This window comes from Pristis pectinata, chromosome 35 (genome assembly GCF_009764475.1).
Source record: "Pristis pectinata isolate sPriPec2 chromosome 35, sPriPec2.1.pri, whole genome shotgun sequence".
Lineage (NCBI taxonomy): Eukaryota > Metazoa > Chordata > Chondrichthyes > Rhinopristiformes > Pristidae > Pristis > Pristis pectinata.
In genome coordinates this window covers 6,117,275-6,141,665 of record NC_067439.1, presented here as the reverse complement: position 1 = coordinate 6,141,665, position 24,391 = coordinate 6,117,275, and the positions used below count along the sequence as shown (strand labels likewise).

Below are 24,391 nucleotides of genomic sequence, written 5' to 3'. Positions count from 1 at the left end.
AGACTGTTCAGTGAAGGAGTCAGAGTAGAGTTTATTGTCACGTGTACAAGCACACGTATGCACAGGTGCAATGAAAAACTTACTTGCAGCAGCATCACAGGCATATAGCATCAGGTATACAACAATCACAAGAAAAACATGAATTATAAATTATACACAATTTTTGCAAGAAAGAACACAATTAGAACAAAAAAATTACAGTTTATTCATATTATTCTCCTCCCCTGGATTGTGCAGAGATGCTCTATTGCTTTTGGTTTCTTTCTGAATAATTCATTGAGCTGTATGGAACCTTAGTTAGATCACAGCTAGAGCACTGCACAACTCTGGCCAAAGTGTTGTAGGAAGGATATTGAGGTGCTGAAGAGGAGGCAAACAAGGTTTACAATGATCATTCCAAAAACATGAGTGCCCACATATCAGGATAATCAAACTGGATCCCTTTTCTCTTCAGAAGCCTGAGTGGTGCCTATTGGAGATTTTCAAAATTATGAAACGTTTAGATAGTAATGCAGGGAAAGTATTTCCAATTGTGGGGAAGAAAATAACCGGAGGCTATCAATCGATGGTGGATACCAAGAATCCTGAGAATTTGCAAGAAATTCCTTTTATACCCATATGGTGAACATATGGAATTGGCTCCCACAAGGATGGTTGAGTGAATAGTACAGATGCATTTGAAGGGGAGTTAGGACAAGTAGGAGGGAGAGGACACTGGAAGGTTACACTGATGGGTTGTAAATGTGGAGGGAAAGGGTGGGAGGAGACGAGAGAAGCCTAAACTGGGTTGAATGGCTGTGTCACGTATTAGAAAGTTCATAGATTCCTGGGTCCAAGATGAGGGTTATTGTATGGACTTCATGATCCTGGTGCAGGTCAGTGAGTGGGAACTGTAGATGTCGAGGACCTTTGACAACAATTGTGCAGCACACCATGTTGCAACTACCATTGCTTCCAACTGGTAAATTGCATTTCTGTAAACATGCCCACTATAAGTGGAGAGGACTAGAGCACCATTCTGCTTGGCTCCATCCCAATGGAAAATTGAACTGGATTAGGCTCCTTGCCCAGACAGAAGAAACCAAAGATAAGAGAGGTAGATAGATTTCTAGGCATAGAAGTCATTTAAGGGGTTTGGGGAGAGAGAAGAAATGTGGGGTTGAGGTAAGTGTCATTGTACTGAATGGAAGAGCAGACTTGAAGGACTGAGTGACCTACTCCAATTTTCTCCGGTGGAAGACAAATCAACCTCGCTATCTGCACTGGGATAGTGCCGAAGGCATGTTAAAAATCTTGGGCAGCCTACTGATGAGTTATTGTACCTATAATGCCCTGGGATATTAGCAAGGCTGCAGGACGGCAGGCATACAGCCTTAACCCCTGTCTGTTTAGAGACTTTGTTTTTAAAGTGTCTGATGTGCAGAAACATTTAAATTATAAAAATTGCTTTCTGTTTAAGTACATGTTTAGTATCTTTGAACACTAAGAAATAATAAACATTTTTTAATGTTTTTAAGTTGATTCCCTCCTACTAATGGGGACTTTAGTCCTATGCCAAGCCTAAGTTTGTAGGACTAGATCCTGTGTCTGACGCTGGGTAATTCTAGCACAATTGTCCATGAGTTTTGGAATCCAGCAATGGAGCAGAATGGGAAATCTGCCAGTGTTTCTCATTCACCATGCCCCTAGCTTGCTGTAGGTCCCAGGAGTAATTGAATGGGGTGGTTCCCTTTTGGAACTGCTGAGCATAGCAGGCACAATTCGGGATGTCTTTCCACCCAACTTGCTCCAGTCACTGCCTATTGGTGGGTACATAGAGAGTTCTTTTTGCAGAAGAGGCTAGATCATTAGAAGTATTTACGAGAAGGTAGATAAATTCATGAAAGATCAGGGCTGTGGGGAACTAGCACAGAAGAGGAGTTGAGGCCAGCATAGATCTTCCATGATCATATTGAATGGGGCGGCAGGTTTGAGGGGCAGAGTGGCCTACTCCTGCTCCTATTTTCTTGTTCACTGTTTGAATAACCCAGAGAGGGTGGAACAACTCGGGCATATCCAAGAAAATAGCTTGAAAGCAAAGAGATGAAGTCAGCCATGAAGTAATTGGAAAGCCGAGCCCATTACTTTAATACACACAAGGTCTGAATTGTCCTGTGAGTTTGTCCTTTGTCTGAACTCTGCTTTCCCCATAAGCTCCTGAGCTTTTACTGTCTTCTTCTGTTGTAGAAAGTAACTGAATGCTTGCATTATGTTGCAGAACTCCTGCTGCAGTATTTATAAGTAAGAGTTGGAAAGTATGCATGATGGAATCAGTTTTCAACCAGAATATGCAACATTATTACAACATAGGAGGAGGCCGATCAGCCCATTGGCTCCATGCAAGCTCCCAGTAGAGCAATTCTATTGGTCCCATCTCTTCCTATTACCCCAAACCCCTGCAACTTGTACACTCTGCCAATGCCTTTTGATTCATTTCACCATTAATCCACACAATGGGATGACCAACTGTAGTTGATTAACCTACTATCACTGGGAGGAAACCAGACCACTCAGCTTGGTGGGGGAAGGGGGGAAGCCCCCACAGTCACAGGGAAACTGTGCAAACTCCACACAGACAGGACCTGAGGTAAGGATCGATCCTGGGTCCCTGAAGCAGTTGCACCATCTGCCGTGCCCCATGTTGCCCAATTACTTCACTCCCCTTGAGATCCGAATGTTTGTTTGAACTTTGCTGCAACTTCCTCGTATTTTACTCTGTCCCTTTCAATTATAGAAAACCTAAAGAATCAATATTCTAACTTGAAAGGCTTTAATGTAGTATAGAATGCCATCCCGAGCAATGGCGCAGCCCAAAGGTGATGTTAACATTAATTGCTGATCTTCAGTGACATATTGATGTACAATGTCATAGAAGCCATTCTTCAGTTACTTCTATTCATTCCACATGACTGATTGGTTTATTATTATTGTCACTTATACTGAGGTACAGTGAAAAACTTGTCTTGCATACCGTTCAGACAGATCAATTCATTGCACAGTGCATTGAGGTAGTACAGGGTAAAACAATACAGAATGCAGTGTCCTAGCTACAGAGAGAGTGCAGTGCAGGGACACAATAAGGTGCAAGGTCATAACGAGGTAGATTGTGAGGTCGAGTCCATGTTACCATAGATATGTAGAAAAATAAAGAAAAGGCTCAGAAAACTGATTGCAGCAAAGGCTATGGGAGCAGACAAAATACAGCTGTGGTACCTGCGCTCCTGAACTAGCTGTGTTTTGAGCTGTTGTACAGTTAAAATGCTGGCATATATGCAACATTGTGGAATATTGCCCAGACATGCCCTGTTCACAGAAAGCAGGACAAATCCTATCTGGCTAGTTACCTTTCAATCAATTAATCAACATATTCTCAGTCATCAGCCAAGAGATGGAAGTCATCAACAGTGCTATCAAGTGGCATTCGCTAATACCCAGTTTGGGTTTTTATCAGTTCTGGACCTCATTAAAGCCTTGGTCTAAATGTGGACCAATGAGTCGAATTCCAAAGTGACTATTCTGACATCAAGGCACCATTTGACCAGTTGTGGCATTAAAGAACCCACTATGTCAATGTGCATCAGGCAGGCAACACACCAATGATCTCCCATCATAATGACACTCGTGGGAATGTTCACTGATGACCCCACACTATTCAATGCCATTTGCATCTCCTCATATGAAGCAGTCCGTTGCTGCAAGCAACAAGACCTATTCAGGCATGGGCTGATAAGTAGCAAATAAAATTTCAAACGATTCAATGGGATTACCATTCCTGAGCCTCCCTCCTGTGACCATCAATATCTTGGGATCACCGTTAACCAGAAACTTAATTGGACCAGCAATGTAAATGTACGAGCAGGTCAATGACTGGCCTCCTGACACTCCATCCTATAATGCGCTAGTCAGAAGTATGACTAGAATACTTCTCTACTTGTCTGGATGAGTGCAGTGGCAGCAAACATTCCACTATCCAGGGCAAATTAGTCTGTTTGATCAGCACTCCTCTCCACCACACTAACTCCTCCACCACTGGCTGCAGAGTTTACCATCTCCAAAAGACACTGGTTACTCACCTGTGACCTCCAAAACCAACACCTAGAAGGACAAAGGCAGCAGGTATATGGAACATCATCACTTACAGGCTCACTTCCAAGTGACACATCCACCTGACTAGGTGGTACAGCAGCACAGCTTGTAAAGCTCCTGCCTAGCAAGATAAGATAAGATATCTTTATTAGTCACATGTACATCAAAACACACAGTGAGATGCATCTTTTGCGTAGAGTGTTCTGGGGGCAGCCTGCAAGTGTCGCCACGCTTCTGGCGCCGACATAGCATGCCCACAACTTCCTAACCCGTATGTCTTTGGAATGCGGGAAGAAACCAGAGCACCAGGAGGAAACCCACACAGACATGGGGAGGACGTACAAACTCCTTACAGACAGCGGCGGGAATCGAACCTGGGTCGCTGGCGCTGTAATAGCGTTACGCTAACCGATACACTACTGTGTATTGCTGTAGGTCCCAGGAGTAATTGAATGGGGTGGTTCTCGTTTGGAATTGCTGGGCATAGCAGGCACAATTCAGGATGTCTTTCCACCCAACTTGCTCCAGTCACTGCCTATTGGTGGGTACATAGAGAGTTCTTTTTGCAGAAGAAGCTAGATCATTAGAAGTATTTACGATAAGGTAGATAAATTCATGAAAGATCAAGGCTGTGGGGAACTAGCACAGAAGAGTAGCTCCTGCAACCTGGGTTTGATCCCAACATCCAGTGCTGTCTGTATGGAGTTTGCATTGTTCCTCCTGTGGCTTCATGGGTTGCCTCTGGGTGCTCTGGTTTCCTCCCATATCCAAAAGACGTGCAGATGGGTAGGTTAATTGACTGCTGGTTGCCCCTGGTATGTAGGTAAGTGGTAGAATCTAGGGGGAGTTGATGGGAATGTGGGGAGAATACAATGGGATTGGTGTAAATGGGTGGTGAGGACTCGGTGGACCGAAGGGCCTGTTTCTGTGCTGTATCTCTCTGGGACTTGGTAATATATCACACAACGTTCATCAATGCTGGCTCTCGATGCTTCTCTCCACCCATCCCCAACAGCATTGTGGAGCACCTTCAGCAAATGACTGCAGAGGCTCATGCCACCTTCTCAAGAGCAATTAGATCAATCAAGGGCATTAAATGCTGGCCTTACTAGTAACCCAGATCCTGCAAGTGAATCTAAATTTAAAAATACAAGTATATTAAAGGCAAGCTCACTTATTGCATATACATTGAGTAAATCCTGTATGTTTACACTGTATACCAGCTCAGATGGCAGATGTGTGACGAAAACGGTTTGTAAATTGATTGCGAATGGCATTAGTGCCATCTCCAACCCAGAGCAGATCCAACAACAAAGTGAGGTGCAGATATTATTTGCACAGCAAAGGTGCCTTTGCATGGCATTTCCTGCAATAAAGACTACCTGAGCACATTGCAAGGAGAGACGAGAAAGTCTAATTGGGAGCTGAATGTGTTTTTGCTGGACTAAGAGTATATTTTGAAGGAAAGGAGGCTCCATTGACCACCTGTCCAAGAACATAAAGAGCATCAGAAACAAGAGTTAGACAATCAGCCCCTCAAACTTGCTCTGCTCTTCAATATAATCGTGACTGATCCATTCTTGGCCTCAACACCTCTTTCCCCCTCTCTCCCCATCCCCTTTGTAGTTCAAATTACCGTCTGTCTCCAATCTATTCAATGACTTGTCCTCTACAACTCTGAGCTAGCGAATTCCAAATATTCATGACCTGTAAGGAGGAAAAAGTTCCTCCTCACCTCTATCATAAGTGGATGAATCCCTTATTCTGAAACTGTGCCCCTTAATTCTAGGTACCCCCACTAGGCAAAAGATCTTCTTGGTATCCATCCTGTCAACTCTTCTCAACCTTATTGGTGTATAGAAGATTATTGGTATTGGTTTATTATTGTCACTTGTACCGAGGTACAGTGGAAAAACTTGTCTTGCATACCGATCGTACAGGTCAATTCATTACACAGTGCCGTTACATTGGGTTAGTACAGAGTGCACTGATGTAGTACAGGTAAAAACAGTAACAGTACAGAGTAAGATTAGAGGAGATCTTACTGAAACATGAGTATAGACCCAACCTGACAACCTTTCTTCATACACCAACCCCTTCATCTGAGGAGTCATCCTTGTCTCTGCACTGCTTCCAGTGCAACACCCTTGCTTAAATATGGAGACCAAAACCATATGTGTTACTCCAAGTGTGGTCTCACTGGCACCCTGCAATGTTGAATCAAAACTTTTGTACTTTTACATTCACTGTTGGTAAAGATGAATACTTCATTGCACAGAAGGGTGGGCCTCTGGTAAACTGACCCTGTGAAATTTTCCATATGAAAGAATTTAATTGCATGGCAGAGTGCTTATGGCATTGGATTTGTGCCTTCGCCCAGCTGGTGTTTCTGCAAGGGCCACAAAACCCCTGGCGTTTCCTACAAAGTAAAACTCTGGTAAACTGGCTCCACAGGACTTTGGAGCCAGATTGACAGATTTTCCAGGCTATTGGATGTTATGTCTTTTTAATACCCCAAAACACTTCTAATTCACTTTTTTTAGAAGTTAAATTTACCCGTGAATGAAAAGGGAATGTGGAAACTGAGATCCCCAGTGTATAAATGTCACCCGGTGAGCCAGATACTGAAGTATTGGTTCTGCGTTGTGCAGGGTTTCGACCCAAATCGTCGGCAATTCCTCCCACAGATGCTGCTCGACCTGCTGAGTTCCTCCAGCAGATAGTTTGTTGCTCCAGATTCCAGCATCTGCCGCCTCCTCTGTCTCCACTGAACTCAGGTTTTCCGAATAGGAGAGAACAGATTATCAGAATGTTACTCTTTTAATGAACCAAACTAACTTCCACTTAAATGCTTAATTCCACTTAAACGCTCTGTGTCCCTTCTTCCTGCCAAACCAACTCTACCTTCTGTTACGTACCAGCAACAATAGAAACACACCGAGTCATGTACAAGTGTTTAAAAACTATTTTATTAATAACTACTTGTAATAATAAGAAAAGTAAAAATGTTAGCTATCAAACAATCCCCAAAACGAAATTGAATGTGTGTGTGTGTGGCAAATTCCCAAACTCCAAGTCTAGGAATAGTTCTCACAGTTTAGTTCAGCAAGTTATCAGGTGAGATGTGAGCAAAGGCTTTTGTAAAACCACCGACTGAAGAGAAAATGTAGAGAGAAAAATTATGAAATCCACATGTTCCACGATGGAACCCATACGACACCTCAATCTCCGAAGTGTCTGCCACCCGAAAGGCATTCGATACGTGGCCGCCCACAGAAATACCCATTTCCCACTACAGGTTGACGACAAAGTGGACTCCACTTGTTTAGTCCAAAAATCCATACATGGATTGTAGTGCCAGACACAGCTATTGTTCTTCATCCATCGATATAGAGACCATCAGTCAGTCTCTTGTGTGCGTGTTCTCTCTCTCTCTCTCCCCCTCTCCCCCTCTCCCCCTCTCCCCCTCTCCCCCTCTCCCCCTCTCCCCCTCTCCCCCTCTCCCCCTCTCCCCCTCTCCCCCTCTCCCCCTCTCCCCCTCTCCCCCTCTCCCCCTCTCCCCCATTCACTGAGCAAAACCGTCAGCACGTTGTTATCGTGCTGTCTTCATAACACCACACAAACATGACTACTCTACTGTCCAGGTGCCTTAAAGGGACATTAACCAAATAGCAACCTGGCCCGTAACACTTCTCACTGCTCTCTGTGCAAGTAAATGGGAGTAATTGGAATGAGTGGAGCTTCCCCTGCATGGGAGGTAGGAGAGCTGAGAATGAGTTTGGTGCTAGTTTTGTGGGAATGATAGCAATTAGACATGAGTTTGGGCAACATTATCAAGTGTACATTCAGCTGGCAAGGTGCTAAGCTCTGGATATCCTTGCCTGAATCCCTCTGCCTCTCCTTTTTAAGATACCTCAACACATCCACATTCTGTTCATCAGAAGACTTGTTCACACTAATATATGCAGCTCTGTCAATGTTTCTGATAATGCCTCCATGGTAATGCCTTGATAGGTTTGCAATTTTAAGGTGCTTTAAAATGATTTGATTGGCCTTATCAGCCAGATTGCATGTCCTGTCCTGTGGGCTCAATTGGCATGGAGTACAATCACACTTAAGGGGAAAGCGGTATGGCAATAGGTCTGTTTCTCTTTTGCGTTGTCATTACTAAAAGTCAGCCACAGTAGCTGGTCCTGCGAAGGCACCAGATGGTGTTGTTGTTGTTCTGGTTGGGAGGTGGGGGAGGGTTGGTGTGGGTAGGGGAAGGAGGAGATGCAATTCTGTAAGGAATAACATCCATAAGCGAGCTGTGAATGAGTTAATGAGTGCCCAGACGCGCACATGCTGGAGTCAAAGGCTGAGTACTCTCATGTCTGCAGGTTGAAACTGATCTCCTGGTGGATGGATTCTAATCAATCATTGCAATTACTGCCGTGTGTCAGATGTTGGTGGGATTGTGTACCATGCCAATGACGTAAACTTAAGAGGTTGCTCCTGATGCAATTGCGATTAGCACTATTAAGTTACCGTGTCGTTGTGAGTTGTACAAATGGAGGATGTGGCACTTTTCATCAATTGTTTTGCTACAAGTCACAGGCTTCATGTATTTAAAAAGCTAATTGTTATTTGGAAAAAGGGAAAATAAATGCTATCGTTTTAAGGAGATTATGCTGTCTGTTCTTCATTTCATCTAATGCAAAATTTGGGCTGGAGCCAGTACAAGGCAGTGATGTATCAGAAATCTGCGTTCACAGAGAGAAGGCTCATTATTGCACCACACTAATCGTGTTTACTTGGAGGTGGCCACAGCGTAATGCATGCCGCTCGTGCATCAGGTTAATCGGGCAACGGATTTAATGCTGTAGACCACAGAATCATAATGGGTGAGTGCGCCTTTAAAATGTTTCTTCAATCACTTCTGAGTGTTCCTTCCTCTCCCAACCCCAGTCTGACTAACTGGAGCATGCTGCTGTTAGGGAATCAGAAAGATGGATAGACACACTTACAAAAAATAATTCTGCCCTCGGTTTTTCCCCAATCTTCTGAATGATTCAGCACATTCAGAAACTGGAGAAACTTGTGTGGCTTCTCACGCCAAGGGGAAGAAATTTGAACAGGAGCCTCAGTTGCGTATATTTTTCGGGGTGTGGGTGGGGAAGGAAGGGAAGGGGAGGAACAAGCAAAAATTGAAAGGAAAGTAGTTGCGTTTGGAACGAGGGAGGAAATTGGCTCTCAGCGCCTGAAAAGAGCAAAGATAAATCACTCTTCTGCAGTACAACCTCTTCCATCAGAAGAGATAGCAGAAGATATGAGATCTGCTTAATGTGACTGGAAAGCAAGATTGAAGATGGAAGCTAAAAGCCAAGAGTCATATGCATCATGATGAGGAAGTGCCTAATGGAGTTCAATAGCCCATAAACTGTGACAGATCTACAAGGTGATAAATGCATGAGTGGTTATGTTGCTGGACAAGTAACATAGTGGCCTGAGCTATGAACCCAGCAGCTTGGATTAATCCAGGAGGTGAATTCTAGTCCCGCTAGGGTAGTTTATTAATTTGCATTTTTAAAATTTTACTCCTGGCATGTGCAGTGAGCCATGGGGTTGGGACCTGAAAAGCAGCTGGATATCTGATAGGAGAGGAATAAAATTCAGTTCTTGGTAGAAGCGGCCCTGATAGTTAGGTTGTGATTTAGGGACCCTGATAGTTCATTCACTTATTCACATCTTTACTGAGGAGAGTCCATGTCCATCACCAGCCCATTTCCGAAATTATTCAGTGATTCAAAAACATATGCTGGAAATACTCAGCAGGTCCATCGGCATCTTGAAGAGAAAAAAAACAGTTAATGCTTCATCAGAATCGGAAAAAGTTGGAGATGAAATGGATGCACCTTAAAACTTTACTTCCTTGCCTGCTTTCTTTGCGAAGAATGGTTAACGGTTGACTCTTGTGGTTTATTAGCCCTTCGGTTGTATTGCTACCATACTGGGGAAATGAATAAAAGGTGCCAGCCTTACCAGTACTTCTTTAAAAACAAACACTTGCGCCAGGTGCTGTGAGTTAGGTTGCAAGACAATTTTTAAACATTAGTTGCACTTAAAACCTTGCTGCTAACTTGAGAGATCTGTGCCAGGAATATTCCTCAGTTGTTCCATCACAATAACTTGGTTTGAGTGCCTAGTGGGCTTTCTGCAGGAGTTGTTGGTGGATTGCGACATCTCTCATGGTGTCTCAGGGATCAACTTGCCATGCTTCCTAAATGCAGCCTTGATGCTGGCTTTAACTGGGTCCTATTGTATGGTGGTAAGGTATGGTTGGCGCAGACTCTAAAGGGGTACTCAGAAATTGTGAAGGTCCAACTGAGATTACACCTCATTGACATAAATTTTCCCTGACCACCTTGCATCAAGCTCTTGACTGGCAGGTAACACAGTGATTAGCTGGCGGGGTAATTAATGGAACCAGACCTGCTGATCGAACAGTTGCAGAAGCAGAAACTTTCCTCTGGACTCCTGGCCACAGATGGCGCTCCTTTGAGAGGTGGGTCAGTTAGGGAATGAGGCTGTTTCCTTGCATCGTTTGCCCTCATTAAAATCTAGTTCCCCTGTTGGTGTGCTTGACTGCTACCTTTCCTCAAGACATTAAAAGCAGCAGCTTCCAAGGGCGTGTTGCTGTTTTGTTTTAATTCCCCTCTGAGGCCTGATATCAGATGTCTGAATAACAGCTGAGAGATCCCAGAACTTGAGCTAATCCAGTGTAGCTCGTTTCAAATCCCACGTTACATTCCTTCTTCTTGACTACACTTTACATCATTGGATCTGCTCTTGGAGTCTTTCATTTTGGGAATCTGCAAAGTCATAGATCTGATAATTGTATGTAGTAGTAGTTAGGCTCACTGGTTTCCAGTCAAATGGAACATAGAACAGTACATCACAGGAACATGCCCTTCAGCCCACGATGTCTGCACTGACCATGACACCAATCTAAACTAATCCTACAAAAGGTCCTTCCATTCCCTGCCTGTTTGTGTGCCTGTCTAAATGCTGTTTAAACATTGCTATTGTATCTGCTACCACCTCCTCTGGCAGCACATTTCACGCACCTACCACTGTGTTTTAACAAAAATGCCTCGCAAACTCTCGTCTTAAAGCTGTGCTCTCTAGTGTTTGACGTTTCCAACCTGGGAAAAAGAATCTGACCATCGACTCTATCTGTGCCTCTCATAATTATATACTTCTAATCAGGACAGGTAATATATTTCAAAAGAGTAGCCTTGACAGCTGTAAATTGAGTGGTTCTAGAGTTACATCCTTGAAAGTAGAGGTGGCTGCACAGGAAGGAGTCTCCAGTGAAATGTAACAGAACCAGGAGGTCTTTTGTCCCCACATGCCCACACCACCATTCAATAAGATCTTGGCGATCTTATACCTTCATACCACTTTTCTGCACTGACCCCACATCTTTTGATTCTTTCTAATAACCAGAGATGCATTGATTTGTGCCTTGAATATACTCAGTGTATGAATTTCTACAACCCATTTGCGTAGAGAATTGCAAAGATTGGACATTCTCTGCGGGAAGAAATTTCTCTTGTCTGTCTTAAAAGGCTGAACTCCTTATCTTACACACTTCAGCCAGAGAAAAAACATTGTTCACTTCCTGACAAGGCAGCAACACCAAGGGTTGTGTTACTCTCTTTCAATTCCCCACCGAGTTCTCACCTCAGCTGCTTAAATTATATAGCCAGATGTAGCAGGAGCTGGGTGATCCCACATCACAAGCTAACTGGGTCACAAAATATGGTGTCAGCCATTCAAGATGGGTAAATTTCTGGAACTGACTAAGTGGAGCATAAATGTTGGTATGAACTGGTTTGGTCAGATGGCCTGTTCCTGAACTGTATATCCTGTGTAATCAAGTTCAAGTTTGTCAAAGGCATACATACCCAGGGTATAAATGCCATGAAAATTAGCTTTTTGCAGCAGCAGCACACAATGTTGCATACATGACAAACATAAGTTGATATAAATTTAAATTAACAGGAATTATACATAACTTGCATGACAAAATCAACATAACAACATTAGTGAAAGCTGAGAGAAATACAGTCTTAGGGTTTTTCAGGTCAGTTCAAGACCATGATGGCTCTACTTCATTAGGAGTTTGAGGAGGTTTGGTACGTCACCAAAGACTCTTGCAAATTTTCTATTATCGTATGGTGGAGAGCGTTCTGACTGGTTGTATCTCAGGTTGCGACTGAGGCTCCAACGTACAGGATCACGAGATGCTGCGGAGGGCTGTAGACTCAGCCAGCTCCATCAAGGACACAACCCCCACCATCAAGGACATCTTCATGAAGGTGACATCCATCACTAAGGACCCTCACCATCTGGGACATGCCCTCTTCTCGTTACTACCATTAGGGAGGATGTACAGGAGCCTGAAGACCCACACTCAATGATTCAGAAGCAGCTTCTTCCCCTCCACCACCAGATTTATGATGGTCCATGGACGCGACCTCATTGTTCCTTTTTTGCACTACTTATTTATTTTGTAATTTATAGTTTTATTATGTCTTTGCACTGTACTGCTGTGGCAAAACAACAAATTTCACAGCATATAAGAGTGATAATAAACCTGATTCTGGCAGTGGGGAAGAAGCTGTTGTTGAACCTTGAGGTGTGGGTCTTCTGATGGCAGCACCAAATGGTGGGGGTCCTTAATGATGGATGTCGCCTTCCTGAGACATCGCCTCTTGGTTTGAACAGACACGACTTGCATTTTATAGCCCTTTAATGTTCCCAATGGGGTTTACAATCTTGTGAAATAAAATTTGACACCAGTTGAAGATGTTAGTGTGGATGGTTTAAAGGCCTGATTACAGTTTTAAGGAGCCCTTTTGAAGGGGGTGGGGGGAAGAGTGTTAGAAATAAATTGCAGTGCTTAGGTGCTTGGCAACAAACCATGGAGAGGGATTTTTAAAATTGGGGATGAATTTAAGGAGCACAGAGATCCCAGAAGGAGCAAAGCAGTAGAGGGCTTTGAAAATGAGGATGAGAATTTTAAAATGGTGGCATGTTTAGTTGGCAAGGTCGATGAGCGGAGGTTTTGAATGAATGAGTGTCATGTGACATAGAAACAGACCCTTTGGCCCATGAGTACACACCAACCATCATCACTAACTGCACACTGATCCCCTTTTATTCTCCCCACATTCCCATCAACACCCACCCCCCAGATTCTACCACTCAGCTACACACTGGGGGGAAACTTAACAACTAAACCTACCAACCTGCACATCCTCAGAATGTGGTAGCAAAGTGGCGCCCCTGCTTCATAGCTCCAACGACCCAGGTTCGACCTTGAGCTGCTGGCTGTGTGGAGCTTGCACGTTCTCCCTCTGACTGCGCCCCTGGCGGAAACTCGCGCAGTCAGAGGGAGAACGTGCAAGCTCCACACAGCCAGCAGCTCAAGGTCGAACCTAGGTCGTTGGAGCTATGAAGCAGCGGCTTTACCAGCTGCGTCACTGCTGTCCCAATGGATTAAGATGCAGTGTAAGTTAAGCAAAGGCTACCTGGATGAGGAATGAAATTGGTTCAACACTGAGCGTAACAAAGACGTCTGGTATGGCAATATTCTAAAGGTGGTGAATGTGACCCAACCCATAACAAGTATCAGAATCTTGGGCTCCAGCCTGTTATGCCACCCACTGAAATGACATATTGTTAAAGTGGAACAACACAGCCAGCTTTTAATAAGAACATATGTTTGAGCTCTGGAAGCAATTGGCATTGGGCATGGTGCATAGTGGTTATTAGTGAATAACAGTCAGAGTTCTGGACGATTGATCAAGATGTATTCAAATTCTCCCATGGCAGCTGGGGAAAGTTAAAATTCAAGTGATTTAATTTTGCAAAAAAAAATTAGAAACCCAGTTGTTGGCTCAAGCCATTGCTGTCAGTTTTTTTGAAATACCGTTCCTTCTGGTTCACTAATGATCTTCAGGGGAGGTAATCTGCTGTCCCTACCTGGTCTGGACAATGTGTGATTGACTGACTCTCTACTGCCTAGTCAGTTTGGAGGCAATTTAGCACAGACAATAAATGCTGTTATCACCAGTAACGTCCACATCTTGTGAATAAATGTTTTAAAAAAGCCAGCCTTATTTTCCAATAGTCTGACTATACTTGTTCCCTTCTGGTTAAGGACAATAAACTTGATCTTGAAAAGGTTCAAGTTTATTGTCATAGGCATACAGACAGAGGGTATAAATACCATGAAAATCAGCTTTTGCAGCAGCAGCACAGTACATTATAAACCTAACAAACAAGTTAACATAAAGTTAAATTAGCATAACTTAGACATAACTTACACCTGAGCAAAAATAACAACAGAATAAACATAAGACACTCATGCAAGTTGACAGAGAGAAATAGAAATAGTCCGAGATAGCGTTCGGGTTCTTCAGGCCGGTTCAAGAACCTGATGGCAGTGAGGAAGAAGCTGTTGTTGAACCTTGAGGTGTGGGTCTTCAGGCTCCTGTACCTCCTGCCTGATGGCAGCATTGAGAAGAGGGCACGGCCCGGGTGGTGGGGGTCCCTGACGATGGATGTTGCCTTCCTGAGAAATCTTCTCTTGCTGGTGTCCTTGATGGTGGGGACAGCTGTATCCATATTAGCAGTGTAGCTGGAAGGCTGGTAATCTATAAGATTTCAATGGAGATTTTTATTAAGATAATTGAATTCTTGGAACTTCCCAATGCTGTGGAGGTTGGAATGTTTTGTGTCATTACAGAAATTGTTTTTTCTGTTACTTGTGTTCGAGTGATGTAACTGAATGCATTTTTTTTTATTTGTTTTAAGTTTTTGAGTGCAACTTGGTCTGTTTTTGAGGTAATGTGGCTACTGTGTCCTGATTGGTGTAACTTGGGCGAAGGCAGGAGTTGGCTTCACAAAGATGTGAATCTGTGTGATCACTTCAGAGTTCAATTTCCCTTTCAACTTAGTCGGGGAATTTTTTGGGGAAACAAAACACTATCACAGATTGAAAATCAAAACCGGGAGATGCTGGAAATCTGAAATGAAAACCAAGTGGGGAAGAAGCTGTTGTTGAACCTTGTTGGAAGCACTCAGCAGGTCAGGCATGTGTGATGGGGATAAAGAAATACTCAACATTTTGAGTCAGAGGCTTTTTCTCAGAACAGGTTGGATGGTATTTGAAAGAAGTGGCTGTGATCCTTCTGAAATGTAAAAGAATCATAGCCAGAACCACAGCAACAGCAAAAGGTGTGCAAAGTTGATATCTTTTTATTTCAGAACATAGGCAAGCCTGACGTTTATTGCCCATCCTTAATTTCCACATGAAGTAGGGGTGAGCCTCTGCTTTGAACCACTTCAGTCTGTGTGGTCCCACAGTGTTTCTGGGGGTGGATTTCCGGATTTAGACCCAGTGGCAATGGGAGAACAGTGGTGCATTTCCAAGGCAGGATGGTATGTGGCTTGAAGGTGAATCTACAAGTAGTGGTGTTCCTTTGCACCTACTAACCTTGATTTTCCAAGTGAACGAGGTTGGGAATTGGTGTTGTTAAAGCCTAGGTGAATCCATGCACTGCAGAAACCACTTGCCCAGACCCTGATCTGTCCCACAGGTCAGGGGTTTGGGAGATGCTGCTTTGAGTAGCTGTAGTGCATTTTGGAGGTGGTATCTAATGGAGGGATGATTGTGTAGGGTGGTGGATGGGATGCCAATCAAGAGCCACTTTGACCTTGGATGGTAATCAACTCCTTGAGCACCTACCTATGGAAGGCTAATAATCTACAAGGTTTCAAGGGAGAATTTTGTTAAGGTAATTGAATTTTGGAAGCATCCCTATACCATGGAAGCTGAAAGGTGTTGTGGGTCTTTACAGGAATTGTTTTTCAGTTATTTGTGTTCAAGTAATTGTAGTTGAATGCATTTTCTATTTGTTTAACTTTTTCAAAGTTGAGTTTATTGTCATCTGCACAAGTCCATGTGTGCACAGGTGCAATGAAAAACTTGCAGCAGCATCACAGGCACATAGCATCAGATAAGCAGCATTCACAAGAAAGAATAAATATAAATTGTGCATAATTTTACAAAGAGCACAATTAGAAAAATAAAAAATTCCACTTTAGTGCAAAGTGGTCATCGTGTTTCTATACTGAGGTAGTGATTAGGGTTGTGCAGGTTGGTTCAAGAACCGAATGGTTGAAGGGAAGTAGCTGTTCTTGAACCTGGTGGTGTGGGACCTCAGGCTTCCGTACCTCCTGCTTGATGGTAGCTGTGAGAAGATGGCATGGCCCGGATGGTGGGGACTTTTGATGGATGTTATCTTCTTGAGGCAGCACCTCCTGTAGATACTACTGATAGTGGGGAGGGGAGTGCCCGTGATGTATTGGGCTGAGTCCACTACTCTCTGTAGCTTCTTGTATTTCTGCGCATTCAAATTGCTGTACCAGACCATGATGCAACCAGTCAGGATACTTTCAACAGCACATGTGTAGAAATTGTTGGAATGTTCGGTGACAAGCCGAACCTCCTGAACCCCCTAAGAAAGTAAAGACGCTGGCGCGCCTATGTCTCTTTTGACGTAATGTGGCTTTGTGTCCTGTTTGATGTAAGTGCTTCAAACTTGCTTTATGCATTTGAGCATCTGGTAGAACATTTCTTCTTTTAAAAGGTATAACAAAGTCAGAAGAGCATTTGAGTATTTGGTTTTGATTAGTGGGTGTTGCTAATCACTACCAGTAGGTGGCTCTGTTGCTGCACGTTGATGGATTGGCTCCAGATTATTGGTATTGGTTTATTATTGTCACTTGTACCGAGGTCCAGTGAAAAACTTGTCTTGCATACCGATTGTACAGGTCAATTCATTACACAGTGCATTGAGGTAGTACAATACAGAATGCAAAGTAAAGTGTCACAGCTACAGAGAGAGTGCAGTGCAATAAGGTGCAAAGTCACAGCAAGGTAGATCGTGAGGTCATAGTCCATCCCATCGTATAAGGGAACTGTTCAATAGTCTTATCACAGTGGGATAGAAGCTGTCCTTAAGCCTGGTGGTACGTGCCCTCAGGCTCCTGTATCTTCTGCCTGATGGGAGAGGAGAGAAGAGAGAATGACCCGGGTGGGTGGGGTCTTTGATTATGCTGGCTGCTTCACCAAGGCAGCGAGAGGTAAAGACAGAGTCCATGAAGGTGAGGCTGGTTTCCGTGATGTGCTGGGCTGTGTCCACAACTCTCTGCAGTTTCTTGCGGTCCTGGGCAGAGCAGTTGCCATACCAAGCTGTGATGCATCCAGATAGGATGCTTTCTATGGTGCATCGATAAAAGTTGGTGAGAGTCAAAGGGGACAAACTGAATTTCTTTCGCCTTCTGAGGAAGTAAAGGCACTGGTGAGCTTTCTTGGCCGTGGCATCTACATGCTTTGACTGGGACAGGCTGCTGGTGGTGATCACTCCCAGGAGCTTGAAGTTCTCAACCCTCTTGACCTCAGTACTGTTGATGTAGACAGCTGCATGTACACTGCCCCCTTTCCTGAAGTTTATGCAGGTCCCAGTATGTTGGTTGCTCCAGTATGGGAATTTCAACAAGCCACTAGCACATAGAAAAAGAGGAACCTGCATGCCCTCTCTGTTCATGTCATTTAAGGGAGTTGAGGAGAAATTTCATTCAACGAGTGGTGGGAATCTGGAATTTGCTGCCTGAAAGGTAAGCAGGAGCAGAAACTCTCAGAATCCTATTTATTATCACTGACATATGACGTGAAATTTGTTTTGCAGTAGACATAAAATCTATAAATAACAACAAATAGTGCAAAAAAAGAAATAGAGGTAGTGTTCATGGACCGTTCAGAAATCTGATAGCGGAGGGGAAGACGCTGTTCTTCAATTATTGATATTTAAGATATTTTTATTTATTAGTCACATGTACGTCGAAACACACAGTGAAATACGTCTTTTTACATTACTGAGAATGTGCTGGGGGCAGCCCGCAAGTGTCGCCATGATTCCGGCGCCAGCATAGCATGCCCACAGCTCCTAACCCGTACGACTTTTGGAATGTGGGAGAAAACCCGAGCACCCGGAGGAAACCCACGCAGACACGGGGAGAATGCAAAAACTCCTTACAGACGGCAGCCGGAATTGAACTCTGGTTGCTGGCGCTGTAAAGCATTACGCTAACCGCTACACTACCGTGCCTGCCCTCAATGATGTCCCTCAACCAGATGTCCTTGATGGTGGGGAGGGTTGCGCCCATGATGGAGCTGGCTGAGTCTGCAACCCTCTGCAGCCTGTGCATTGCAGCCTCCATACCAGGCTGTGATGCAACCAGTCAGGATGCTCTCCTCTGCACATCTGCAGAAATTTGTAAGAGTCTTTGGTGACTCACCACATTCCAGCTGTAACCTGTAGGAATGTGGACTAAGGGCTGCTAAGTGGGATTGCCACACGGTCCATCTTTAGCTGGCATGAACAGGATGGGCCCAGTGGCCTTCTCCACCTGTGGTGTAAGTTTACACTCCATGACCACTCTGTCCTTCTACAGATGACAGCATGTCGGCTGCTAGCAGCATGGATGTTGACGACCGCATCTCTTACCTCGAGCAGCGGATGCAGCTGCAGGACGATGAGATCCAGGTTCTGAAGGCCGCGCTGGCAGATGTTGTCCGGCGGCTGACGTTCGCCGAGGAGCAGCACACCCTGCTGAGTAAACGGGGGCCCGCCAGAGGTAGGTTGAAGCAGTTATTCCCCTCTGGCCCTGTCTGAGGCACTGGCTCAGGTTGGGGGTGGGGGGGGCCTAGCCCTGGGGTGGCACAGCGGTGCAGCTCATAGACCTGCTACCTCATAGCTTCAGTGAACCAGGTTCCATCCTGACCTCTGGTACTGTCTATGTGCAATCTGCATGTACTCCTTGTGACATCCCAAAGATGTGCAGATTGGTAGGTTAATAAAAAAATTAAACTTTTTTTGTGACATTGGGTGAAGAATGAGTGCTCGAAATGTCACGGGGAGAAGTTCCCCGCTATTCTTCAAAAAAGCACCATGGGATTATTTGACTTGACCTGAAAGGGCAGACAGGACCTGGGTTTAATACCTCCCACAACTCAGCAGCCCCTCTTGAGTGTCAGCTCAAACTAGCTCCTGCAATCGTCGAATTGTTTTGGCATAGTTGGAGGCCATTTGGCCCATCAGACTCTACCTGCTCCATCAGAACAACACTATCTCCTGCTCATTCCCCCACAGCCCTGCAAATTACTCTCTGGAGCACCCATCCAATTCTCTTTTGAAGATGCTCGTTCTGTTTCTGCCAGAATTCCAGAGAGCCTTGTAAATGGTGGTTGCTCGTTCTTTCAATGATATCTCTTCACCTCTGAACTATTTAGAGATCTTTTTGGCCTGGGGAACAGGGATTTCTGGCAAGGCTTGTGAGTGAATGGCGGCCTTTTACCCCTTCTGTTCTACTAAACTTCTCCTCTTCTGTTTTCCAGCTCGTCTCTTCATGCACGCTTTGCCCTCTAAGCCCAGCTTGAGTAATGGGACTGCAACACCTCCAAAAAGAAGCAATGCCATACCTCAGTCACCATCCTCCCCCAGGAAGGAGGCATCTTCTAAAAGGTGGGAGGAGTCCTTGCTTTTATTGTGCTCTGTAATTCCCACCAGTACCTGAGGGTGCAACTTGGAGCATTGGACTGATTTCATAGAATCATAGTCATAGAACAATACAGGCCCTTCGGCCCACAATGTTGTGCCGACCTTTAAACCTCGCCTAAGACTATCTAACCCCTTCCTCCCACATATTCCTCCATATGCTTATCTAGCAATCTCTTGAATTTGACCACTGTACCTGCCTCCACCACTGCCCCATTCCACGCCCCAACCACTCTCTGGGTAAAAAACCTTCCTCTGATATCTCCCTTGAACTTCCCACCCATTACTTGAAAGCCACGCCCTCTTGTATTGAGCAGTGGTGCCCTGGGAAAGAGGGGCTGGCTGTCCACTCTATCTATTCCTCTTAATATTTTGTACACCTCTATCATGTCTCCTCTCATCCTCCTTCTCTCCAAAGAGTAAAGCCCTAGCTCCCTTAGTCTCTCCTCATAATGGAATTTCAAAATCTCCACTGTAACTCCCAAGCATATTTTGACAGCAGCACATCCTGCCCTGGATATACTCCAACTTTTTCTTTCCCTGAAAAATCCATCCTTCAGTTTTATGTGGAAATTCAGTTTCTAAGTAGAATGTCAATCCAGTGACTTTCAGGACCATGTCAACCAAAATAAAGTCAACTCCAATCGGGATAACGTGAGTTGACAAAAGATTCACCCGGACGTTGCCTGGATTGGAGATTGTTGGGTATCAGGAGAGGTTGGACAAACTTGGATTGTTTTCCCTCAAGTGTCAAGAGGCAGAGGGGAGACCTGATAGAAGTGTATACAACTATAAGAGGTATAGAAAGGGTAGATAGTCTTTTTCGCAGGGTGGAAATGTCAAATACTAGAAGGCATAGCTTTAAGGTGAGAGGGGGAAAAGTGTAAAGGAGGATTGTGCGGCAAGTTATTTTACACAGAGTGGTGGGTGCCTGGAACACGCTGCCGGGGGAGGTGGTGGAAGGAAGTGCAATAGCCATGTTTGAGAGGCATTTAAACAGATACATGAACAAGCAGGGAATGGAGGGATATGGACCATATGCAGGCAGATGGGATTAGTTTAAATTAGCATCAATATTGGTACAGACATTGTGGACTGAAGGATTCTTTCCTGTTCTATTGTCTATTTCTTGGAAACAACCCTTCCCATGACCTGTATTCAGACCTACTGACATGGTTCACCAGAGCAATGTAGTTTCCAGAATAGAAACCTTTCTAATGCCCTAAAACAACATTCAGATTTCATGCAATTGTAACAGTTCCTGCTTTTAAAAAAAAGTTCCTGGAGCAACACGGTCATGCAGCAGGTAGTGCTGGTGCTTCTGTAACCTGGGGTTCAATCCTGATCTCCAGTGCTCTCTCGTGGAGTTAATAGCATTCTCTCTGTGAGTCTGTGGATTTCTCCCGGGTGCTCTGGTTTTCTCCCTCATCCTATAGATGGCTAGTTAGCTGATTAATTGGCCACTGCTAGTTATTGAATGGTGTAGGTGGGTAGTAGGAGATGAGGGGGAATTTTGGGGCTCAGAGAGAATAGATTACAGGGAAATAAGTGGGGCAATAGGATTGGGGGAGTTGGTCTGAGGGCTAGCAAAGATTCAATGGGCCAAATGATCTCCTATGTCATAAGGAAATATTAAATATAAATGAGAAAACTATCTTTTATTCCCAATCCTCTTCCTCTGTTATGACAATAGATTCCATACTCCAGTGAACTATTCCAGGAAGTGATTTCTCCTAATCTCTAACTTATAAATTGACCCTTCATTCCAATTCCCCAAATACAGGAAATAGTTTGCTTTATCCATCCTCCTAAAACTATTTAGAATATTTAAAAAAAAATCTCAGATCCTTTCTTCCTCTGCACAAATCTGTCCTTGCAATTAAAGATTCCCTTTGCTTGTACACTGTGATCTACAACTTGGATGACCTCCCTTTCATTGAGTACGCAGTGCATACAAAACATCGACTCTTGTCCAACTAATTTTCAGTGCATATTTATTATCTCTTTTGTTCCCATTTCTCCCCCACCCCCATTCTCATTTATAAAATCAGATTATTATTAACTCTTTCACTTCTTCTACATTCAGTTTCAGAGAATTGTGTATTTAAATTCATGCCATCAGCATATCAAAAAATTAGAATGATATTCAGTGATGGTTATTTTTAAAGTTTGTGCTAATTTCTGACTCTGTTAATGATTTTGTTGCATTTGTTCTAAAACCACTATTTGTGGTTTCACTGTGGTTATCCACATCAATAGTTCTTCGTGGAATAAAGGACTTTTTGAAGGGCAATGATTTTGATTTGTAGGCTACCGTGACAGTTACTTAACACGCATGATGACCCTCAGGTAGCAAAGAGATAAAATGGTCTGTTAATTTATGGGGCTTTGGTGGGAACCTTGGTTCTAACATGTGCCCAATCCATCACGGGCACATCCCTCCCCACCATCGGTCGTATCTACAGGAGGTACTGCCTCAGAAGGCAACATCAATCATCAAAGATCTCCACCATCCGGGCCATGCCATCTTCTCGTAGCTACCATCGGGCAGGAGGTACAGAAGCCTGAAGTCCCACACCACCAGGTTGAGGAACAGCTACTTCCCTTCAACCGTTCGGTTCTTGAACCAACTGGCAAAACCCTAATCACTATAGTTTAGCAACAGTAAGATCACTTTGCATTAAAATAGACTTTTGTTCTAATTGTGTTCTTATTTGTAAAAAAAAATTGTGTATGATTTATGTTTAATTTATGTTTTCCTTGTGAATGCTACTTATCTGATGCTATGTACTTGTGACACTGCTGCAAGTAAGTTTTTCATTGCACCTATGCACACATGTACTTGTGCATGTGACAATAAACTTGACTTTGACATACCAAGGGAACAGAGCCTGGATGATGCACACTGTCAAAGACTAATTTTTCACAGATCCTTAGAGAGTGTGCCCTCAAATATAAGGGTGATATTTTCATTTCCCACATCACTCCCCTCTTTTATTGCATATGTTTCTGCTGCTTCATGCAAGTGGTGAATTTGTTTTGAGGTCTGAAAAAGAAATCCTGGTCTTGGATGTTTATTTTAAATTGTCAATGGTTGCAGTTGTTGAACATGTTATCATCTGACTAGGTATGAGCGTGTCCAGCTTGGCAGCACTCTTTCCTCTGAGGCACAAGGTCCTGGGTTTGTCCCACTCCAGGGACATGCATACTGAAGGCAGGCTGACATTCCGGTGCACTGCTCAGGGAGTGCAGCAGGGTCAGAACTACCATCTTTCAGCTGAGATGTCTGACCCCTTGGTTTGTTTTTTTTAAATTAAAAGACCATGGGTATTCTCCAGGTCTGCTGATCAATGTTGTCCCTCAACGAGCATCCCTCTTTTATATAAAAGAAACGGATTAGCTCAAACTCTTTGCCTGTGTTAACCTGCTGCTACACACCATTTCAGCCCATCATTTGGTTGTAAGCCTCAGTAGCAAGCAAATCCAGCAAGCCCAGGGTTGTGTCTCAGGGACTGAGAGGGTGGGGGAGAGGAGGCTTGGTGTTAAGGTGGGGGAAGGAGGGATGCAGTTTGGATGAATGTGTGGAGGGCAGGTTTCAGTTGAGGGTCTGATGCTGCTGAGGGTATTGGTTTATCATTGTCACTTGTACCGAGGGACAGTGAAAAACTTGTCTTGCATACAGGTCAATTCATTACACAGTGCAGTTACATTGGGTTAGCACGAAGTCCATTGATGTAGTACAGGTAAAAACAATAACAGTACAAAGTGTCACAGCTACAGAGAAAGTGCAGTGCAATAAGGTGCAAGGTCACAACAAGGTAGATCGTGAGGTCAGAGCCCATCTCATCATATAAGGGAACCGTTCAATAGTTTTATCATACTAAGACTATTGAACGGTTCTCTTGTGATTGGTAACCAGTGTTGTTTGGGAGGGGGTGGTGATGAAGGGAGGAGAGCTAGGGGCTTCGGCTAGGTCTGGTTGGGTGAACCCAGGGGTGGAGAGGTGGGAGCAGCTGCAGGTCATTTTGAGGGGCTTGGGGCCCTGGGGATTGGGTGCTTAGTGGATGGGGCAAGGAGAGGTCTGTATTAGGAGCGGGAAAGATTAGGGGCTGGACTAAAAAGGGGGGGTGTGGGGGAGGTTGGGGAGTGGTTTCTAAACTACAGAAACTTTTGGTTTTTGACACTAAACCCCTGAGCTCGTTCACCTAGTAGAACGAGGGCAGCAAATGCAGCAGGACATCACCACCTGCAGGTCCCCCTCCCAAAAACCCACACCGTCCTGACTTGGGAAACGGATCGCTGTTCCTTCATCTGCCACTGGGTCTTACTGCTAGAACTCACTCCTTGTGGGAACGTCTTCTCGACATACACTGCAGCACTTCATTGTCCACCTGGTGTTTGGGGATAAGCAATGACTGACCTCCTTGTCAACAACACAAACACATTGTAAGACAGATTGGGCAAGGTTCATGGTCCCAGATAAGTTTTCTGAGAGCAACATACAAGATGCTGGAGGAACACAGCGGGTCAGCCCCTTTGTCTAGACATCTCAAAGCAAAACGTCGACAGTCCATTTCCCTCCACAGGTGCTG

At 44.3% G+C, this 24,391-nt stretch overlaps 1 protein-coding gene across 2 annotated transcripts in view; it reads left to right on the top strand.

Annotated features, from left to right (window-relative positions):
• The window catches only part of eml2 (EMAP like 2), a 119,458-nt gene that overhangs the window by 15,306 nt on the left and 79,761 nt on the right, over window positions 1-24,391 (top strand). Inside the window, exons 1-3 of one of the 2 annotated variants that reach the window (XM_052044017.1) lie at window positions 8,496-9,008; window positions 18,697-18,879; window positions 19,640-19,766. In XM_052044017.1, the coding sequence (XP_051899977.1) occupies window positions 9,005-9,008; window positions 18,697-18,879; window positions 19,640-19,766 (314 nt within the window). In that variant the 5' untranslated portion in view covers window positions 8,496-9,004. Of the gene's footprint in view, window positions 1-8,495; window positions 9,009-18,696; window positions 18,880-19,639; window positions 19,767-24,391 lie in introns of those variants that run through there. The other variant, XM_052044016.1, reaches the window with a different exon arrangement.